Here is a 21,621-nt window from a genome sequence, read left to right as displayed (position 1 = left end):
AGGAGATGAGGGGCAGTTTTTTTTAAAAATATAAGAACAGTGAGTGCCTGGAATGTGTTGCTAAGGGAGGTGGAAGCAGATACAAAGGCAACACTTGAGGCATTTGGACACGTGAACAGGCAGTGATGGACAGATATGGACCATGTGCAAGCAGATGGGATTAGTTTGGAATGGCGTCCTGATCAGTGCAGACGTCATGGGCCAAAGGGCTTATTCCGGTGCTGCACTGTCCTATGTTGTAAAGGTTTCTATGGATAAAAGGGAAGTGGACAGTTAAGGTAAATGTGGGGCCTCTAGAGAATAAGGCTGGTGAATTAAAGAAGTGGCAGATATGTTGAATGAGTTTTTTTTTGCATCTCTATTCACTGTGGAATACATTGCTAATATCCCTAAGAGATCAGATGGGCTAATTTTTTTAAAAAAAGGGTCATGGTGGAAATTGCAAAGAATCCAATTTAAAAGGATAAAGTATTGGTAAAACTCTGGGGCTTAAGGTAGACAAGTCATCAGGACTGGAAAGACTGCATGTGAAAGTTTTAAAGGAAGTGGCTGCAGAGATGGTGGACCCATTAGTTGAAAATTTTCATAACTCGCTAAACTGCAGAAGGGTATCAGACGATTGGAAAATGGCTAATGTGGCCCCCTTGTTCAAAATGGTAGAAAGGCAGAAGGGGGGGGAGGACAGGCCAGTCAGTTCAACAGCTATTATTGGCAAATGCTAGAGTCAATAAGCAAAGAGGAAATGGCTAACCATTTGGGAAAGTCTAATGTAATCTAACCTAGTGAATGTGGTTTTAGGAAAGGTAAATAGTGTTTGACAAATGTGCTTGAATTCTTTGTGACAAGGAGAGTTGATGGAGGGGAACCTGTAGTTGTAGATTCCCAAATTGCCTTGTAGATTGTGAAATGCCTTTAGATTTCTAAGAGGCATTTGACAAGGTGCCACATAAGCTGGTGCATAAATTAAAATCCCATGGTATCAAAGGAAGTATGTTAGAATGGATTGAAAACTCTCAGAGAGAAGTTGGAATAAATGCGTTTATTCCACCAGGATGGAACTGGTGAAGTATTGCAGAGATCAGTTCTTGGTCCTCAGTTTACTTTACATTAATGACTTGGAGGAAGGAACAGTATGCAACACTTCCATCTTTTTTTGTATCATCAGCAAATTTGAAAGGGCACATTATGATCGGAATACTGTGATTCTGCATTGCAATACAGATAGACTGAGTGAGTGGGCAAAAGACTGGCAAATGGAGCTTAATGAGGGGAAGTTGGGGAATCGATAACTGGAGGGTATAGGTTTGAGGTGGAAGAGATTTAATAAGAACCTGAGGGGCAACTCATTCACCCAGAGAGTGTTCAGTATATGGAACGAGCTGCCAGAGGAAGTGGTTGAGGCAGGTACATTAACAACATTTAAAAGACACTTTGACAGGTACATGGATTGGAAAGGTTTTGAGGGACCTTAGATGGGAATCTTGGTTGGCATGGACCAGTTGGACCAAAGGACCTGTTTCTGTGCTGTATGACTCTAATTGTAAAGCTATGCTCTTTAGTGAGATGAATCAAAAGGCAGATTATTGTCCAAATGGAAAGAGACAAGTGAGTGAAGTACAGAGTGATTCAGTGCATGAATCACAACAGGTCCAAGTAGTTCAGAAGGCAAACAGCATTTTGCCCGTCATCGCAAAGAGGTTGGAGCCTTTAAACAAAAAAGGGAGGTTTTGTTGCAACTGTACAGGCTGCTGGTGAGGCCTCACCTGAATATTCTGTGTACAGTTTTGATCCACTTGCCTTAAAAAGGTAACATTGAGGCAGTATAAAGGAGATTCACCAGACTAATTCCTAGGGTTCTTTAGTATGATAGGGTTATCCTATCCAGAGACACTCAGCAGTTTGGTCCTGGATTTTGGAGTTTAGGATAATGAGGAGTGGCCTTAATGTATCAGATCCTAAGCAGGCCTGACAGTAGAAGTTGGGGAGTTTTCACTATTGGGAGAGTCTTGAACAAGGGGACATAGGATAAGAGGCTGATCATTTAAAACTGAGGTACATAGATGGCAGTGAATCTCTAGAATTCTTGGCCCTGGTGGGTTATGGAAGTTGGATCATTAGAAGTATCTAAAGTGGGGATAAATGTTTGATCAATCGAGGAATAGAGAGGTGTGGAGAAATGGCACAGAAAAGGCCAGCATAGATCAGCCATGATCATGTTAAATGGTGGGGCAGGCTCCTGTTTTCTTGTGTTCTTTCAGAGAACAGACTTGAGCAGAATGGCCTGACTGACCTCTCCCCTCTGTTGTATCCTTCACAGATCAGAGCATGTGTGAACATCCAGGCCTAGGACACCAGGCAGTGGGGGAGACATTGTCTGTCTGTTTCACTGCAACTTTTATTCCTGTGAAGGGGAGGCTGAGGAATGAGGGTAATCATTCAGCATGGAAACAGGCCCTTTGGCCCATGCTGACCAAGATCCCCATCTAAGCTAGTCCCATTGGCCCATGGCCTCCTTGACCTTTCCTATCCGTGTACCTGTCAGAGTGCCTTTTTTAAATGCTGTTAATGTACCTGCCTCAACCATTTCCTCTGGCAGCTCATTCCATATACAGGCCACCCTCTGGATGGGGGGAAAAAAAGTTGACCTTCAGGTTCTTATTAAATCTCTCCCCTCTCACCTTAAACCTATGCCCTCTAGTTCTTGATTTCCCCAACCCTGGGGGGGGAAAAAAAACTGCATTCACCCTATCTATGCCCATCATGATTTTATACACCTATAAGATCACACCTTATTCTCCTACACTCCAGTGCATAAGTCCCAACCTGCTCAACCTTTCTCTGTAACTCCATCCCTCAAGTCCTGGCAACTTGCATACGATGAGCGTTTGTCAGCTCTTGGACTGCATTCACTGGAGTACAGAAGAATGAGAGGGGACCTCATAGAAACATTTAGCCACATCTACTCTGTCCAGTCCTTTCTAAGTTGTTTCCCTTGGTGGGTGAGTCCAGGACTAGAGGGCACAGTCTTAGAATTAGAGGGTACCTATTTAGAACAGAAATGAGAAATTTGTTTAGCCAGAGGGTTGTGGATTTATGGAATTCTTTGCCACATACTGCTGTGGAAGCCTAATCATTGGGGGTGTTTAAGGAGGAGATTGAGAGGTATCTAATTAGTCAGAGTATCAAGGGATATGGGGAAAAGGCTGGGAATTGGGGCTGGATGGGGATAGTTTAGCTCATGGTGAGGTAGTGGAGCAGACTTGATGGGCCAAATGGCCTACTTCCGCTCCTTTGTCTTGCAAACTTCCTCGTAAATCTCCTCTGCACTCTTTCGAGCTTAATGGTGCCTCCTATAGCAGGGTGACCAAAACTGAACACAATATTCCAAATGTGACCTTGCCAATGTCTCGTACAACTGCAATAAAACATCCCAACTTCTATAGTCGGTGCCCTGACTGATGAAGGCCAGTGTACCAAAAGCCACCTTCACCACCCTGTCTACCTGTGATACCAGGGTTTGTGCAGCAGAATGCAGATCAGGAGGGATGAGGGTACAGGCTATTTCTGACATGAGGTTCAGCAGCTCTCAATGGTCCTGATTGCATTAGGTTTGTTGCACAGAGCTTGTGCTAGGTATTTCAGATCCCTTTCTGACAGTTCCCTGCATGGTAATGTTGATGCACATTAAGAGACTCCTCTGCACATAATGGCACACTGTTGGGTGGGGATGACCAGAATAAGCCTGATGTTGTGCAGAGAGGGTCTAAGCTGTAGACATTTCCATCTCCTGTTCTGGTGTCTAGTTTGAACAATTGATCAGTAATAGTGTTCTTGATTTCCATCCACTTATACCCACAGAATGGCAAACATTGAGAAGAATTGTTCCTCTGACTCCCCCCCCCCCCCCCCCCCCCCCATCACTTTCCCTGTAGACAGTGATAATATCCCCCATGGATATGGCAGCAGAGTGATTAAGTTATTTGCCTAACAATCCAGAGACATAGGATCAAACCCCCAACACTGCAGCTGGGGCATTTAATTTCATCAACAAAATAAATCCAGCATTATTGCCAGAAAAACTGTTTCACTAATGTCTGATTGGGAACATAAATCTATCATCCTTGCTTCATTCCCATGGCCTAGAGTACATATCCCAAAGGGTTCTTAACCTCTGAGTCCACTGCACAATGTACAGATTAGTACACGAGAGACAAGGAGCTCAAAGTGTGCATATTTATTCAAGAGCTCCCTGTAGACAGTCTCCAGAACTTCACAGAATTGTTTCAGCCAGAAGGGAGTTAATCACAGCACAATCCTTAAAGTGACTACCAACATTACGTATCCCATAGATAGCAACATGATTGACTCTGAAGTGGCCTGGGTGGACATTCAGCTTAAGGGCAGCTTGGAATGGCCAAGATGCGCTGCCTTTGCCAGCAATTGTGTGTAAGTGAATTAAAGAAAAACTAGCCACTATCAAACTTATTAATTTGACAGCAAAAGAAATCTTTCTACGTGACCTTGCCTACACACCATAGGGTGTTAAACCACATGAGGTGGCAGTGCTGAACTTAATCCTGCCCCTTATGCTCAAAAACCTTCCATTTTATGATCTACCCAATGGATGTTTGTTACAACAATTGTACAGAGGGAAATGGGACCTGATTAACAATGCAGCCACCACATCAGTACCTGTGCTATCTCACAATATCATCTGGCCAGACAAACATCAGTCCACTGAACAGTAGAGAGTCAAATGAAAAATTTTGTATCGTACAATCCTTTAAGAAGGAGCTTGCACATTCTGAACAAGTTACCCAGGAGATGAAAACAAAAATACTGATAAAATTCAACACCAGTGAAAATGGTCCTGGGTGTGACTGTTCCTGCAGAACTCCTACATGATGGAACTGGTGTGCTGCCAGAAACCCCAGTAAATATCAGCCTACACCCAGAAGACCCCCACTCACATGATGCACTTTCAGGAGCCCCTGCTACAAAGAGATTTGACCTTGGTCTCCAGTGTTTGAATGCACGTACAAGTATTAGCTGCTGGTTGGACTAGTCTCCCCATGTCGAGCTTCGCTGAAGTCAGCAAAACTGAATGAGCCACAGGAACAGCAGCACTATGGTTAGGTTACTGGACTTTCACATCAGAGCCTTGGGCCATTAATTTGGAGTCGGGAGTTCGAATCCCACTGTGGCAGTTGGGGATATTAAATATTTGGTAAATTGGTTTATTATTGTCACACGTACTGAGATAGCGAAAACTTTGTTTTGCATGCCATTCATACAGATCATTTCATCACATCAGTACATTGATGTAGTACAAGGAAAAACAACAATGTAGAATAAAGTATTATATTTACAGAGAAAGTGCAGACAGACAATAAGGTACAAGGCTATGACAAGGTAGATTGAGAGGTCAAGAGTCTACCTTATATGTTCAATAGAATGTTACAGCAGGATAGAAGGTGTCCTTGAGCCTGGTGGTACGTGCTTTCAGGCTTTTGTATCTTCTGCCTGATTTGGGGGGGGTGGTGGGGGAGAAGAAAGAATGTCTGGGATGGGTGGGGTTTTGTCTACACTTTGTTGCCTCAGTGAAGTTGCCAACATAATCAGTCTATGGAGGGGAGGCTGTTTCTTGTGATGTGCTGAGCCATGTCCACACCAGTGCTGCGGTACCTCAGTTTTGTTAACATAAATCTGGAAAATCAAAGCTGGTATTAGTAATATTGACCATGAAACTACTTGACTGCCTTTAAACAACCTGTTTCATTAACGTTCTTCAGGAAAGTGAATTTGTTGTCATTACCTACTCTGGCCTGTAGGTGATACCTGACCCACTATAATGGTTATTGATTTGCTGCCAAGTTCAGGGGCAGATTAGAGATGGACAGCAGATGAGGCATTGTCAACCAAGTCCTCACCCTGTGGAAGAACGAATAAAATCCCAGCACTCGAATACTGACACACTCCCAGGAGTTTCCACACTATAAATGATGGTGTGTTGGGTCCATCCCACTGCATACTTGGGGTACTTCAGTAATGTATCAATATAAGTGTTGCTACCATATTCATACAGAGGGCAGTGGCGTCTTGAACTCGAGGGCACAGATTTAAGGTGAAAGGGGAGAAACTTTAAGGAGATCTGAGTGGTAAGTTTTCACACATGGGGGTATTGGAGGGAGATACTATTGCAACATTTAAGACTTTTGGACAGGTCCTTTGATAGGTACTGAGTAGAGGAATACAGGCCTAAAGTGAGCAAATGGGATTAGTGTAGATTGGTTTTGCAGTTGGCATGGACGAGGTGGGTCGTAAGGACCCCCTTTCTGTGTTGTTTCTATGATCCTATGAAGTCCAGCAGCAAACTAGGCAGTTGTTGCAAAATTCTTCAGGGACAGGAATTGGAGCCCTTTGAAAATATTGACAGATCGCTAGCTGATTAGGGTTGGAAAACCTGTGTGTTGGACAACTAACGAAGCATTAATTGTGTGCTGAAGCGTACTTGTGACCAGACTTCTGATGAGCATTTTCCAAACAATCACACCCGGAGCTGTGACTAATTCACTTGAAACTGCCTGTTCTCCCTTTGGGCACTGCATGCATTCGTTAAATCAGTCTCCGATTTATTTTGCACTGACTTGCATGAATTCAGATCTTCTCAAATATTGGAACTGTTCGAGAGGATTGCAGTAACTTCTGGAATAAAAATGGATGGTGTTAACCAAATGAGGAGGACAGAGGAGGAGAGCACTTGGCATCAGAGAATTGTTGTTATCAGTAACTGAAGTGTCAGAACATTCTTTGGGTGTGTTGATTAATCAAAATGTTTTTAATTGAACAATTATGCCAATAAAGCTGTTGTGACATCAGAATCGGGTTCATTCTCAGTGACATATGTCGTGAAATTTGTTGTTTAGCAGCAAAATGCAAGGCATAAAAATTACTAAGTCACAATAAGTAATGCGGAAGATGAATAATGAAGTAGTGTTGATAGACCGTTTAGAAATCTGATGGTGCAGGGGAAGAAACTGTTCCTGAAACACTGGGTCTTCAGGCTCCTGTACCACCTCCCTGACGGTAGTAATGAGAAGAGGGCGCGTCCCAGGTGGTGAGGTCCTTAATGGCAAGATGCTGCCTTCTTGAGGCACCGCCTCTTGAAGATGTCCTCGATGTACCTCCCCGCCACAAATTTTGGGGGAAAATGTAAAGGTAATTTCAACACATCAGTAGAAAAAGACTTAATAATTAGGAAGTCAAAACAATACTGTTTCATTCCTTAAGTTCTCTATGATCAAGTCCATGTGTTTTTCTTTGGTTTGATTCTTTCATTTATGTTTTTTTTTCCTCTCCTCTCTCTGTCTGTCTGTCTCTCTCCTCAACCCTCCATAGAGACTTCTATCTGCATCTAAATCTGTTCATAAATCATATGTGCCAAAAGTGGGCAAGGGTGATGTTAAGACTAAGTTCGAAGCCATGCAGAAAGCACGGGAGGAAAGAAGCCAGAGGAGAACCGGAGAAGAAAAGAGGAGGAGGAATGAACAGTATAAGAAGGAGAAGGAATGGACAAAGATAAAACAGGAGGTCACCCAGCCTTTAAGTCGTATTTGCTTTACTGCTGCCCACATCCTAATGGGTTGGCCCAAAGCCTGGTTTCTTAGCTTTATCATTGAGCTTGCCTTTTAATCAATTCATTGGATCTGGCCATTGCTGGCAAAGCTAGCATTTATTGCCCCTTGTTAATTGGCCTTGAAGGTGATGGTGAGCTGCCATCTTGAACCGCTGCAGTCCCTGTAGTGAAGGTGCTCCCATGGTACCATTAGAATAGGAAGTTCCAGGATTGAGACCCACCAACAAAGACCATATACTTCCAAGCTAGAGAAACAATCATGTCCTAATTCCAAGATAGGATAGCTTGCGACTTGAAGGGAATCTTGAGGTAGTGCCATTCTCATATCCACTGCTCGTGTAGGTAGTAGCGATGGGGGATTTCAGAGGTGCCATTGTGGAAGCTTTGAGCTGTGACAGGAGTGCATCCTGTAAACTCTCCAAATACATTTCTCCCCATGGGAGAGAGTGGATGTTTAAGATAATGGATGGGCTTCAGTTTCCTTGCTTCAACTGATTCAACTCTTTATTGTGCACACCCATTATGAGTGTGTAAAAACTGCCACTGTTGCATCTCCAAAAACGCAGCTAAAACACCAAAAATGACAAATTCAGATATTGGTTGTTTTGCCTGAGTCGCATTTTCCCAGCTCCCCGCCCAGTCAATTCCTATCCATTGAGCATCCCCAAGGTCACCCTTGTTATAAGGTCAATGTGTCATCATTGCTTCAGCTACTGGGCATCGCTATTTAACGCTGGAACGACCAACTCTGAACATATCATTCAATTCATTTCAGTATCGGCAACTCCTTGCTTCAGATGATGAAGAAGAAAATAAATCAAATGAACTGAAGAAGGCGTACGTCCCCAAGTTGACAGGTAACAAACACTCTAGTCCTTCTATTGATGCCAAAAATTAGTCATAGAATTATACGGCATGGAAACAGGCCCTTCGGTCCAACTTGTCTATGCCAACCAAGATGTCCATATAAGATAGTCCCACTTGCTTGCGTTTGACCCATATCCCTCTAAACCTTTCCTATCCATCTACTGTTCCAAATTTTAAAAAAAAATTTTTTTGTGCCTGCCTCAATTTCTTCTAGCAGCTCATTCCATATGTGTACCGCCCTTGGGTCCCAATTAAATCTTCCCCCTCTCACTTTAAACCAATGCCCTCTAGTTCTTATTCCTCAACTCGGGGGGGGGGGGGGGGGGAAAGACTGAGTACATTCACCCTATCTATGCCCCTCATGATTCTATACTCCATAAGGTCACCCCTCAATCTCCTACACTCTAAGGAATAAAGTCCAAGCCTGCGCGACGTCTCTCCGTAACCCAGTCCCTTGAGTTCTGGCGACATCCTCGTAAATCTTCCCTGCGCTCTTTCCAGCTTAGTGGCATCTTTCCTACAGCAGGGTGACCAAACCTGAACACCGGTCACTGGGGGAATAATAAAGAATACATCCTTCTGTCCGCAGGGACGGTTAAGGGAAAGTTTGCGGAAATGGAAAAGATAAGGCGAGAGGAGGAGAAGAGGAGAATGGAGGAAGAGCGGAAGAGAAGAATTCAGCAGGACATCCTGGAGAAAAGGAAGCTACAACGTGAACTTGCAAAGAAAGGTGCAGAGGTACTGATGTGGTTCTCTATCAGTGTGGCCATTAGCTTTGGAATCCTGGCCTGGAAACTGCTCTCCAGTCACGTTGAGTGTATAGTCGTGTGCACAGGTACAGTGAGGTGCAGGTGCAATGAAAAAAAAACTTGTAGCGGTATCACAGGCACATAGGTTCAGACAACATGCAGAACAGAAATTATACCAGATAGTGAAGAAACAAAAGTCAGTGCAAAATAAGACGTTAGTGCAAAAACACGCAATCGGGTACGGGCCCGTGCTAGTGCAAGAGGTGATCCGTAGTGTTCGGTTGCGAAGGTAAAGTTAGGGTCATGCAGGTTGGTTCTAGAACCTGGTGGTGTGGGACTTCAGGCTTCTGTACCTCCTGCCCGATAGTAGCAGCGAGACGAGGGCATGACCCGGATGGTGGGGATCCTTGATGCGTGCTGCCTTCTTGAGGCAGCCCCTCCTGTAGACACCCTCAAAGGTGGGGAGGGCTGTGCCTGTGATGGACCAGGCTGTGTCCACTACTCTGCAGCCTCTTGTGTTCTTGTGTCACATTATCAAAATGGCAATGGTATTTTCTGTTCAATTATAAGAAAATGTTGCAAAATATAAAATAATTGGCTCTATTTGAAGAATGGTGGCTGAGACCAGGAGTGGGCCATTTACCTTTCATGAGACCATCCTGCCACTCCATGGAGTCGCATCTTACTTCCATTTTCTCACTTCCATACCTCTCGCTACATTTCGATCTCTCAACATCGAGAGGGTTTGAGATTTCCATTGCCCATTGTAGAACTGTGCATTCATTGGAACCAAAGAAACTTTCCAAGGCACGAGAAGGCCATTTGACCCATTGTGATGGTACTGGTTGAAAATGAGCTCCTCGGCCTAATCCCATCTTCCAGCACTGGGTTTGTAGCCCTCCAGATCATGGCTTAAGTCCATACCCAAGTCCCGATTAAATGTGGTGAGGGCTTCTGCCCCTAGAATCCTCTCAGGCAGTGAGTTCCAGTTCCCCATTGCCGCCTGGAAGGAGGGAAAAGTTCCCTCAAATCCCCTACAATCTTTTCACAATTACTTTAAATCTATGCCCTTCTGCCTATGTAAATAGGTGTACAAAGTAAAGTATGAGGAGAGACTATGGGAGCTAGGGCTTTACTCTTTGGAGAGGAGGAGGATGAGGAGAGACATGATGTATACAAAATATTAAGAGGAATAAATAGAGTAGACAGCCAGCGCCCCTTTCCCAGGGCACCGATGCTCAATACTAGAGGGCATGGCTTTAAAGTAATGGGTGGGAAGTTCAAGGGAGATATCAGAGGGAGATTTTTTACCCAGAGAGTGGTTGGGGCATGGAATGTGCTGCCTGGGGTAGTGGTGGAGGCAGGTACATTGGTCAAAATCAAGAGATTGTTAGATAAGCATATGGATGAATTTAAAATAGGGGAATATGTGGGAGGAAGGGGTTAGATAGTCTTAGGTGTGGTTTAAAGGTCAGCACAACATGGTGGGCCGAAGGCCCTGTATTGTGCTGTACTGTTCTATGGTAAATATTTACTTTATTTAGGCCCTTCAGTATTACAGACTTCAACTGAATCTTGCCTCTGAACTATGTTTCTCTCCACAAGCTACTTGGAATGATCCCATCCACTTGCACGTTCTCTCTTCCCTATAATATCCCTTGCAATTCCACCCATTGCTAATTCCCTTTTTTTTTGAAGACGAGGGCTGTATTAGATTGATTAGTTTATTATTAGATACACCAGGGTGCAATGAACTTCCTTGTTCATGTGAAGCTCTGTGTAATTGGTTTATTATTGCCACGTGTACTGAGATACAGTGGAAAAGCTCTTGTTTTGCAGGCCACCCAGTCAGATCATTCCAAAATAAAAGTACATCAAGGTAGTATAAAAGGAAAAGCAATAACAGAATGCAGAATGTAGTGTTGCAGTTACACGCAGTGCAGGAAGACAAGGTGCAAGGGCCATGACGAGGTAGACTGAGAGGTCAAGAGTTCATCATTATTGTACAAGAGGTCCATTCAAGCGTCTGATGCGGCAGGATAGAAGCTGTCGTTGAGCCTGCTGGTGGGTGCTTTCAAGCTTTTGTATCTTCTGCCCGATGGAAAGGGGGAGAAGAGAGAATGACCAAGGTGAGAGGGGTCCTTTTTTGTTGTTGGCTGCTTTCCTGAGGCAGTGGGAAGTGTAGACAAAGTAAACGGTATACATGGTGGTAATAAATTGCCATGTACAGATGAGGGCTGATTTGACAGAGGAGAGTTGTGTTTAGTTCAGTAGCTACACAGGCCATCTACATCAATGGTCATAAACAGTGTTTGTGTTTCATTTGTGTTGTATCAGAGGTAGAAGCAATAAACTGAGAAAGGCAAAAAGTCTTGTATTTACACACAACGAGATTCCATAAATAGCAATGTTATAACGACCAGATGACCCTGATAATTCACTTGCAAACCCCAACTGCTTTGGGTGTTACCTGAGAGAGAAGTGATAGACAGGGACTTGGGGAGAACACTCCAGTGTTGCCAAATGAACAAAGACAGACCTCTCACATGGAAAAGCTAATCCCACTCTCTTGAAAATACGGCTCGTATATAATGAAACCATCACTGGCACAGTTTCAACATGTGAAGATCTTGCCCTTTTTTGCTTCTCTGCTGACTTGATTCCAGCTGGGCTATCGTCTAGAAGTGACCACTGCAAAATCTACCAACCAAATGCCCAGGCTAAAGTATGTCATCTCCATCTTCTTATTTTGGTACAACGTTCTCCTAATAGCAGAAAAATGTGAAGTTGGAAACAAAGAAGAGGTGTATTTGTATAACGCCTTGAACATCCCTCTCAGGATGTTTCAAAGTGCTTTCCAGCTAGTGAAGTACTTTTGAATTGTAATCACTATTGCAGTGTACGGAATATAGCAGTGGGTTGTAGCAGAGCAAGGTCCCACGAACAGCAATGTTTTAAGAAGGCAAGACCTAGAAGCAGGGGTTGGGTGTACTGCTCCCCCAATGTGATCATGGTATTTTATTGGTAATGTTGATTGAGGACGTGTATTGGCCAGGACACTGAGAATGCCCCTGCTCTTCTTCAACATAGTGCCAATGGATTTTTTTTAAGGTTGCCTTGGTTTGGTTGAGCTTTGGTTTCACATCTCATCTGAAGGATGTCAGCCCTGAGCGACAGGATATCGGTCACAATTTCTATCAGATTTGAAGTCTGTATCTTTCAACTCAGAGGCAAGGACTCTACCAACCAAACAGCAGATGCTATTTGAAATGAAAGACCTCCATTTTACAGAAGCTCAGACCTTCCTATTTTGAAAACTAGCTCTTGACCTCCAGAAAGCCTAGCTGGTATTTATGTCCAACGTCACTCGTCTAGTCCAATCTTGTTTGATCCCAATAATTTTTTTTAGCAACAATCCATCTTTTAACAGAATCTGTAATGTTTGGATGAATCCTTTTGATTATCTTCGATTTTGTTTCTTAGTAATTATCCCAGCCACCACCAGCAGCAATCTCTATTTACCTTGATGACATCTATCTGGTTGCCCAATTGTCTTCTGATGACAGAAACCTCAATTCTGAAATCAATTAACAACTGTAACCCCCGGCAAATCTACAGTGTACACTTGTTCCCACTTTTCCATTCATACTTCAATGATGTATCCAAAACTACACGCTACTTTTCGTTTGTATAAATTCTGAGTAAGCCTCAGTGCAGTGAAATGGAGTGAATTATTTTATGTAGGCAAAAGGCAAAATTCCAGGAAACAGACAAAAGGTTATATGTTCTAGGTTTTCTTTTTTCAAAAAAAAATATTGGTGGTTGACATCAAGGGAGGAATGTTGACTGGGACGATCCTTTGTTCTTCACTTGTATGATGATTTAGTGTCTCAAAGGACATCACCCCCCTCCCCCCAATGATGTGGGGCATCCCTTCATATTCCAGTGGACACCAGTCTAGACTATTATTGGTTTATTATTGTCACTTGTACCGAGGTACAGTGGAAAAACTTGTCTTGCATACCATTTGAACAGATCAATTCATTACACAGTGCATTGAGGTAGTACAGGGTAAAAACAACAACAGAATACAGAGTAAAGTGTCACAGCTACAGTGAAGTGCATTGCAGGTAGACAATAAGGTGCAAGGTCATAAGGTAGATTGTGAGGTCAAGAGTCCATCTCATCATATAAGGGATCCATTCAATAGTCTTATCACAGTGGGATAGAAGCTGTCCTTGGGCCTGGTGATATGTGCCCTCAGGCTCTTGTATCTTCTGCCTGATGGGAGAGGGGACTAGAGAGAATGACCTGGATGGGTGGGGTCTTTGATTATGCTGGCTGCTTCAACAAGGCAGCAAGAGACAAAGTCCATGGAAGGGAGGCTGATTTCCGTGACATGCTGGGCTGTGTCCACAACTCTCTGCAGTTTCTTGCAGTCCCGGGCAGAGCAGTTGCCGTACCAAGCTGTGATGCATCCAGATAGGATGCTTTCTATGGTGCATCGATTAAAAATTGGTGAGAGTGTCAAAGGGGACAAGCCAAATTTCTTTAGCCTCCTGAGGAAGTAGAGGCACTGGTGAGCTTTCTTGGTCATGGCGTCCACATGATTGGACCAGGACAGAATATTGGTGATGTTCACTCCTAGGAACTTGAAGCTCTCAGCCCTCTCGACCTCAGCACCATTGATGTAGACAGATGCATGTACACCGCCCCCTTTCCTGAAATCAATGACCAGCTCTTTTGTTTTGCTGACATTGAGGGCAAGGTTGTTGTCATGACACCATTCCACTAAGCTCTCTATCTCCTTCCTGTACTCTGACTCATCGTTATTTGAGATACGGCCTACAACGGTGGTATCATCTGCAAACTTGTAGATGGAGTTAGAGCAGAATCTGGCCACGCAGTCATGAGTGTATAGGGAGTAGAGTAGAGGGCTGAAGACGCAGCCTTGTAGGGTACCAGTGTTGAGAATAATCGTGCTGGAGGTGTTGCTGCCTATCCTCACTGATTGCGGTCTGTTGGTCAGAAAGTCAAGGATCCACTTGCAGACTGAAGTGAGAGCTCAAAAGCACAGCCTAACATGCAGAGTCAAGCGGGCTCTTGTCTTCCTTGTAGAGGAACGGTATTTTACGTGAACTGGAAGAGCCGAAGTTTATTAAAAGGAAGGGTTTCTGTTTTGAAACAGGAAGATGAAGCTTTGTCCTCAACCATAGACGTTTCTGAAGGTGTTAACACAACACCAGGCAAAATCAAAATGCACTTTGAAGATCTGGAGAAGGCACGAGAAGATGATGTTCACCAAAAAACTGAAGACGAGAAGAGGAGAAGATACGAAGAAAACAGACGTTCCTTTCGAGAAGCGAAGTGCTCCTCAGCAGTGCTGTCAGTAAGTCCACATCTCCAATGCCCTCTCAGTTGGAGTGACCCAACTTTATGCACCTTAAATTGCCTCATCTTGGAACATCTCAATATAATCTAATCCAAGGTGGTGTAATTAGTCTTCAGGCTACAGAAGGGAGACTTGGCAGGATTTTTACCATTGAGTCTGTGTACAAGCAGGCTTGTGTGTCTGTGTTGTTTCTTGAAAATCACCTGTGCTATTCATACACTCGCTGTGTTCAATATATTGCAACAATCCTCACCAAAACACCCTTCATAATCTTAACGTTTCCTAAAATTCCCAGACAATGGATTACTCTTTGGAGTGCAATGTGTTGACGGCCAATTTCTGCATAGCAAGCAACAATGAAGTTTGTCTCCAGGTCAGGGATGGGACACTTGGCCAGGGTTCCCATTCCCTACTGTGTGTGTGTGTGTTTACATCCACCTTTGTCTGTTTGGGATCAGTGTAATATTGAAAGTGATATTTGTCCATTCCTGGCACTTGGGTAGGGTATAAATAGGACTGCTTGTGAAGTTCATTGCAGAGACATCAAATAACCAGAGGAGAGAATTGAAGGTAAGATTAAAAAGAAAAGGGTTCAGAATAAGGTGAGTGAGGAGGTCAGGGGAAAGCTGCACTGTAGGGCATGAACAGTTGGAGACCTTGTGGCTGACAGTTGGCTGAAGGATGTGGTTGGGGTTGGCGGGGAGGAGGGGTACAAAGCACATGAGTCGGAGAGATATTGGAGACCACTAATTTATCTGGATATGATGGTCCTTGGCAAAGCCAACATTTCTAATTGCCATGTGATGAATCACCTTGTACCACTGCAGTCCTTCTGGTGAACAATTTGTTGGAGGAACTCAGCAGGTCGAGCAGCATCTGTGGGGGGAGGGGGGAGTGGTTGGTGTGTGGGGGAAGGAATTGTTGACGTTTCAGGTCGAGACCCTGCATCAGGACTCGTGATGCAGGGTTTCGACCCAAAACATTGACAATTCCTTCCCCCCCCAGATGCTGCTCGACCCACTGAGTTGCTCCAGATTCCAGCTTCTGCCATCTCTTGTGACTCCATCCTTCTGGTAAAGGTACTTCTACAGTGGTGTTGGGTAGGGAGCTCCAGGATTTAGACCCAGTGACGATAAAAGGCAACCGTAAATCAGCCATGTGGAACACCACTGCCTGCAGGTTCTCCTTCAGGTCCTGAAGCCTTGTCCTCATTGGTGCTGGGTTTGGGAGGTGTTGCCTTGGTGAGTCACTGCAGGGCATTTTGTAGGTTGTGTGCACCACAGTAATGGTGTCCTAGTGGTGGAAGAGTAGTCGAGGTTAGGATCTTGACTCTCATAAAGGATTGTCCTGGAGTCTTCAGGAATTCAACAAGGATCTCCAATGCCGGGCAGTGGAATTGACCACTGTCGTTGGTCTGGAGTCGCATAGAGCTACACTGGGTAAAGACAACCCAGGAAAAGGAACTTGAGGGGCAATGTTTTTACACACAGGGTGGTATCTATGTAGAACGAGCTGCCAGACGAAGTGGTTGAGGCAGGTACAATAACAACCTTTAAAAGACAGTTGGACAGGTACATGGATTGGAAAGGTTTAGAAGGTTATGGGCCGAACGCTGGCAAGTGGGACTAGCTTGAATGGGGTATCTTGGTTGGCATGGTCCAGTTGGGCTGAAGGGCCTGTTTCTGTGCTGTATAACTCTGACTCTCTCTCTCTCGCTTTCTCTGCCCTGCCTCCTTGGACAGAGTTCAGTGGGACATTAAGAAATATCTCTCCCACCTTCTTTGAACATTTTTTTGCTCAGTAACTGTAAAAATATTGGCGGTGTCAAAAGAAAATGCTCTTTGACTGACAATTAAGATTCATCCAGTTAGGCAAAGAGATTTGCACTCGGCTTCCAGTCAGCAGAGGGCAGTGCAAGGATAGATGTGTTGGGTGACCAATAGTGTGATCTAATCTAGACCCATATTTTGTAGTCATCTGCTTTAAAGTTACTTGTGCTGTTGTATCAGGAAAAAGATGATAACAAGGAGAGCAAAGCTGGCAGCAAGGGTGAAATCCGTCCCGGGAAATTGAAGCTCAGCTTCGAAGAGCTAGAGAGGCAGAGGCAAGACCAGGAGAAGAAGAAAGCAGAGGAGGAAGCCAGGCGGCGCATTGAGGAAGAGAAGGCGGCCTTCGCTGAAGCAAGGAAGGTGGGAACTGAACACCCGACCTGCTCCCGTTATCCCTGTACAACAGGCTCTTAGATTGAGCATTAAATCTACCTAACATTAAGGGCTAAGGATATTTTAACTTCATTTTAAAGAATGATTTAAATGGTTTTCCTCAGTAGCATGCCTAAATCATTACACAACTTTTGAACTGGGGGCTGTGATGTAGGAAATGGAGCAGCCAATTTGCTCTCGCAGACAATGATGCCGTATTTGCTTTAATGGATCCCAGGAGAGCGGGCAAGGCCTCAGTTTAACATCTCAGCTGGACGATTTAGCTGCAGCAGTCCGTCAGCATGGGAGTGGTGTGTTGGCCTGGATTTTGTGCTGATCAAGTTCAAGTTACTTTATTGTCATTTACCCATATGCTATAAAAACACATGGAGGAGTGAAATGTAGTCTCCCCCAGACTCTCTCAACAGACGACATACATAAAACAGAGGACATACAATAAACGCAGACAAAAAAATTTGTGCAAGTACAAATAGTGCAATAAACGGTATATACAGAATACAAATTTAGTGCAGGGTTAGTGCAAAACCCAGTTGGATGAAGAAAATACAGAACTTAGTGTGTTGCACTAATTGTATAAACATGTTCAGCAGCAGCAAAGTTCTTGTACGTCAAAGGCCTCTGAAGTGGGATTTCAATCCACAACCTGCTGCTTCGTGGGTGAGAATGATAGTCAACAGGAATAAAACCTACACCTTGTTGGCCCAATACAGGTGCAAAGAGGTACTTGCCTGATGACTGAGGGAGGGTCTCGACCCAAGACATCGACTGTCCATTTCCCTCCATAAATGCTGCCTGACCCGTTGAGTTCCTCCAGCTCCTGTTGTGTGTTGCTGGCTGACTGCTGGCGAGGGTTGTGATGTCGGGTGAAGAGTCTTGGCATCATTCATAGCAAGGGAAGGAGAACATTGGCCTGAAGCCCCTTCTAGGGTCTGAAGAGCACCACTGAGCTTCTTGTTCAGAATCAATCAGATTTATTATCACTGACTTGTATGACATGAAATGTGTTTTGCAGCAGCAGTACAGTGCAAAGGCATAAAATTACTATAAATATATAGTACAAAAAAGGAATAACGAGGTATGTTCATGGACTGTTCAGAAATCTGATGGTGGAGGGGAAGAAACAGTTTCTGAATCATTGAGTGTGGGTCTTCAGGTCCTCCCCGATGGTAGTAACGAGAAGAGGGCACGTCCCGGATGGTGAGGGTCCTTGGTGATGGATGCTGCCTTCTTGAGGCACCGCCTCTTTGATGTCCTGTATGGTGGGGAGGGTTGTGTCCGTGATGGAGCTGGCTGAGTCTACAACCCTCTGCAGCCTCTTGCGATCCTGCTCACGCTAAAACAAAGTTTCTGACTTAATACAGACCACCTCCTTCACTTCAACGTCTGGGCTTTGCTGAACAAAGGAAGCCTTTGGGATCCATATACAACATAACACATCTATTTAAGAGTCCGCACCATGTTTTTTTTTAAAGATCTACCCAATTAGACCCATCTCCTCACTCTGACCCCGTTACCCTACAGATTTCTTTTTATCCTCTTAAAAACTCATTGAAAGAGAGGGTATTGGTTTATTCATTCACGGTATGTGAAAGTTGTCGGCTAGGCCAGCATTTATTGTCCACCCCTAACGCCCCTTGAACTGGGTGGCCTGCTGGGTAGCAGAGTCATTTGGAGGGTCTGGGGGTCACGTGCAGGCAGATGGGGTAAGGAGGCAGATTTTCTTCCTGCCTCCCTCCCTGACTGTTGTTGAACTAGATGGATTTTTATTGTAATGCAATAATTTCATGGCCACCATTACTGATACTAATTCTAGCTTTATTTAATTATTTTAATTACTTGCTGTGGTGGGATTCAAACTCGTGGTTCTTGATCAATAGCTCATACATCAGGATATAACCACAGTCATACAGCGCAGAAAGTCCCATTGACCACCAAGCACCCATTTACTTTAATCCTACACTGATCCCATTGTATTCTTTTAAATTTTTTAAAAAAATTTTATTTACAGCGTGGTAACAGGCCCTACCGGCCCAATGAGTCCATGCTGCCCATTTTAAACCCAAATTAACCTACCCATATCTCTTTGGAATGTGGGAGGAAACTGGAGCACCCGGAGGAAACCCACGCAGACGCGGGAGAACGTACAAACTCCTTACAGACAGCGGCAGGAATCGAACCTCGATCGCTGGCACTGTAATAGCGTCGCACTAACCGCTACGCTACCGTGCTGCCCATATTCCCATCCAGTCCCCCACCCCAGAGTTTACCACTTGCCTACAATCTATAGTGACGAATTATCCTACCGACCCACATGCCTTTGGGTGCGGGAGGAAACTGGAACTGCCATGTCACAGGGAGAATGTGTAAACTTGACACGGACAACACTGGAAGTCAGGATTGAACCTAGGTTGCTTGAACAATGGCTGCCATTACTAATTTAATACCATTAGCGTTATGCCATCATGTCCAACAAACAAGATGCTGGAGGAACTCAGTGGGTCAGGCAGCATCTATGGAGGGAAATGGACAGTTGACATTTTGAGGCGAGACCCTTCATCTTGACTGAAAGATAGAGAGGAGGTAGCCAGTAGACTTTCGGTCCAGATGAAGGGTCTCAACCTGAAACATCGACTCTGCATTTCCCTCCACAGATGCTGCCTGACCTGCTGAGTTCCTCCAGCAGTTAGTGTGTTGCTCCAGATTCCAGCATCTGCAGTCTCTTCTGTCTCCATCATGCTATTCGTGACCCTATGGTCAAATATTTTAAATGGCTTTATAGGTGGAAGAGAACATTTGGATGTTAAGTTTGGAAACTAGATGGAGGAGGTTTTATTTAATTTTTCATTGTTGTCTCTTTGTTTAAAACGTTGCACTCAGTCTCTACCTGAAGATGAAGATGACCAGCCTGATCCCAGTGCAGCTCTGAAGGAGCCCGTCCGGCCTGGGAAACTGAAGCTGAGTTTTGAAGAGCTGGAGAAACAGCGGCGTGAGGAGGAGCAACGCAAGGCAGAGGAAGAGGCTCGCAAGCGCTTGGAGGAAGAGCGGAAACAGTTTGCTGAAGCTCGCAGAAGCATGGTGGGTATCCCGTAACCCAAAGTAAACAGTCCCCTCTTCCATCGAGGCCATTGAGTCCTACAGCAAAGGAATGGGCCCTATGACCCAACTGTTCCATGCTGACCAAGATTCCCATCTAAGCTTGTACCATTTGCCGCGTTTGGCCCAAATCCCTCAAACCTTTCCTATCCATGTTCCTGTCCAAGTGTCTTTTAAATGTTGTTAATGTACCTGCCTCAACCACTTCCTCTGGCAGCTCATTCCATATATTCACCCTCTGGGTGAAAACATTGCCCCTCAGGTTCCTATTAAATCTCTCCTTACACCTGTGCCCTCTAGTTCTTGATTCCCCAACCTTGGGAGGGGGGGGCAAAGACTCTGCATTCGTTCTATCTATGTCCCTCGTGATTTTATGCACCTCAATAAAATCACGCTTCAGTCTCCTGCACTCCAAGGAATAAAGTCCTAGCCTGCTCAACCTCTCCCTATAAGTCCCTCAAGTCCTGGCAAAATCCTAGTAAATCTTTTGTGCACTTTTTCCAGCTTAATAGTATATTTCCTATAGCAAGGTGACCAAAACTGAACACAGTATTCCACATGTGGCCTCACCAGTGTCTCGTACAACTGCAACATAATGTCTGAACTTCTGTACTCAGTGCCCTGACTGATGAATAGGTGTCAAGTTTATGTTTGTAGGAATGAGTTTCCTTATTGGGAGGGGGATCTTTTCCACTGGTGACAGAAGATCATGGGAATCTCGTCCGATTTATGCAAATGAGATTTCTGACTAACTTATGCAGACCGATCCCTCAGAAAATTCACAGCAATGAATGGTAGCTAACGGGAATGATGGGGTGGAAAATATGGGGTACTTATCAGCTGGCTGGTGTCCCTGCCCGGTTTCTCTTCCACGAGCTCCATGCATGAAGTCCTATTGACCCCAAGACAATACAACTAAACACCAATAATCCAGCATCCATGGGACTGGTGCCGGACTAACAGATTTTCCAGACAATTAGATGTTACTCTATTAATACCCAAACACACTCTTATTTCACTTTGTTTTAACATGGTACATAATTGTATAATACACTTCCCAGTGAATCCCCATGAAGTTAAACGGAGTGTGAAGTGGAACCTGGTGAATTTCAGCTCCTTTGTTTCAGAAGAGCCCCCATGTTCCCGACCCTGACCCTAGTTCTGTCTACGTTCTGTGCTCCCAATCCCGATTCCATCCCCGGAGGGACTTGAGATCCCTGCTTCCGGTCCCAACCCAGTCACAGTCCGTATCCCTGGCACCCTTGCACTTCTCACCAATGAGTGAGATGGATGGCGAACCATCAGGACTCCCAAACAATCAGATGCTGGATTATCGGAGTTTCACTCCAACAGGAAAACTTGTATGTAACAAGAAGCTGACTGGCAAAAATAGTTAACCTGCATGTGGACGCTTATTTAATGGACCTTTTGAAATTAGAGTGGTTAAAATAGTCATAAGAGTCTTTGAATTGTATAGCACAGAGGCCCTTTGGCCCATCATTATCCATGCTGACCATCAATTACTCATCTATAACTTTCAGAATTCAGTCACCAAGATCAATTAGCATTTATTTCACCCAGTTTTTTTTTTCTTCAAGTTCTTGAACACGATTAAGTTGCAACTGAATCCAGCAGTATTTAGGAGCCAATTACCATCGCTGG

The 21,621-nt window shown here is 44.4% G+C and overlaps 1 protein-coding gene across 4 annotated transcripts in view; it reads left to right on the top strand.

Annotated features, from left to right (window-relative positions):
- Window positions 1–21,621, top strand: part of nexn (nexilin (F actin binding protein)) — a 73,339-nt gene that overhangs the window by 30,809 nt on the left and 20,909 nt on the right. For 2 of the 4 annotated variants that reach the window (XM_052010643.1, XM_052010642.1), the window contains exons 3-6: window positions 8,412–8,493; window positions 9,093–9,241; window positions 16,654–16,833; window positions 19,744–19,941. In XM_052010643.1, the coding sequence (XP_051866603.1) occupies window positions 8,412–8,493; window positions 9,093–9,241; window positions 16,654–16,833; window positions 19,744–19,941 (609 nt within the window). Of the gene's footprint in view, window positions 1–8,411; window positions 8,494–9,092; window positions 9,242–14,440; window positions 14,642–16,653; window positions 16,834–19,743; window positions 19,942–21,621 lie in introns of all 4 variants that reach the window. The other 2 variants (XM_052010641.1, XM_052010644.1) reach the window with 2 other exon arrangements.

The sequence above is a fragment of the Pristis pectinata genome, chromosome 3, assembly GCF_009764475.1.
Source record: "Pristis pectinata isolate sPriPec2 chromosome 3, sPriPec2.1.pri, whole genome shotgun sequence".
NCBI lineage: Eukaryota > Metazoa > Chordata > Chondrichthyes > Rhinopristiformes > Pristidae > Pristis > Pristis pectinata.
Note: the sequence above shows the minus strand (reverse complement) of the source record. Positions and strands in the feature narration are given on the sequence as shown.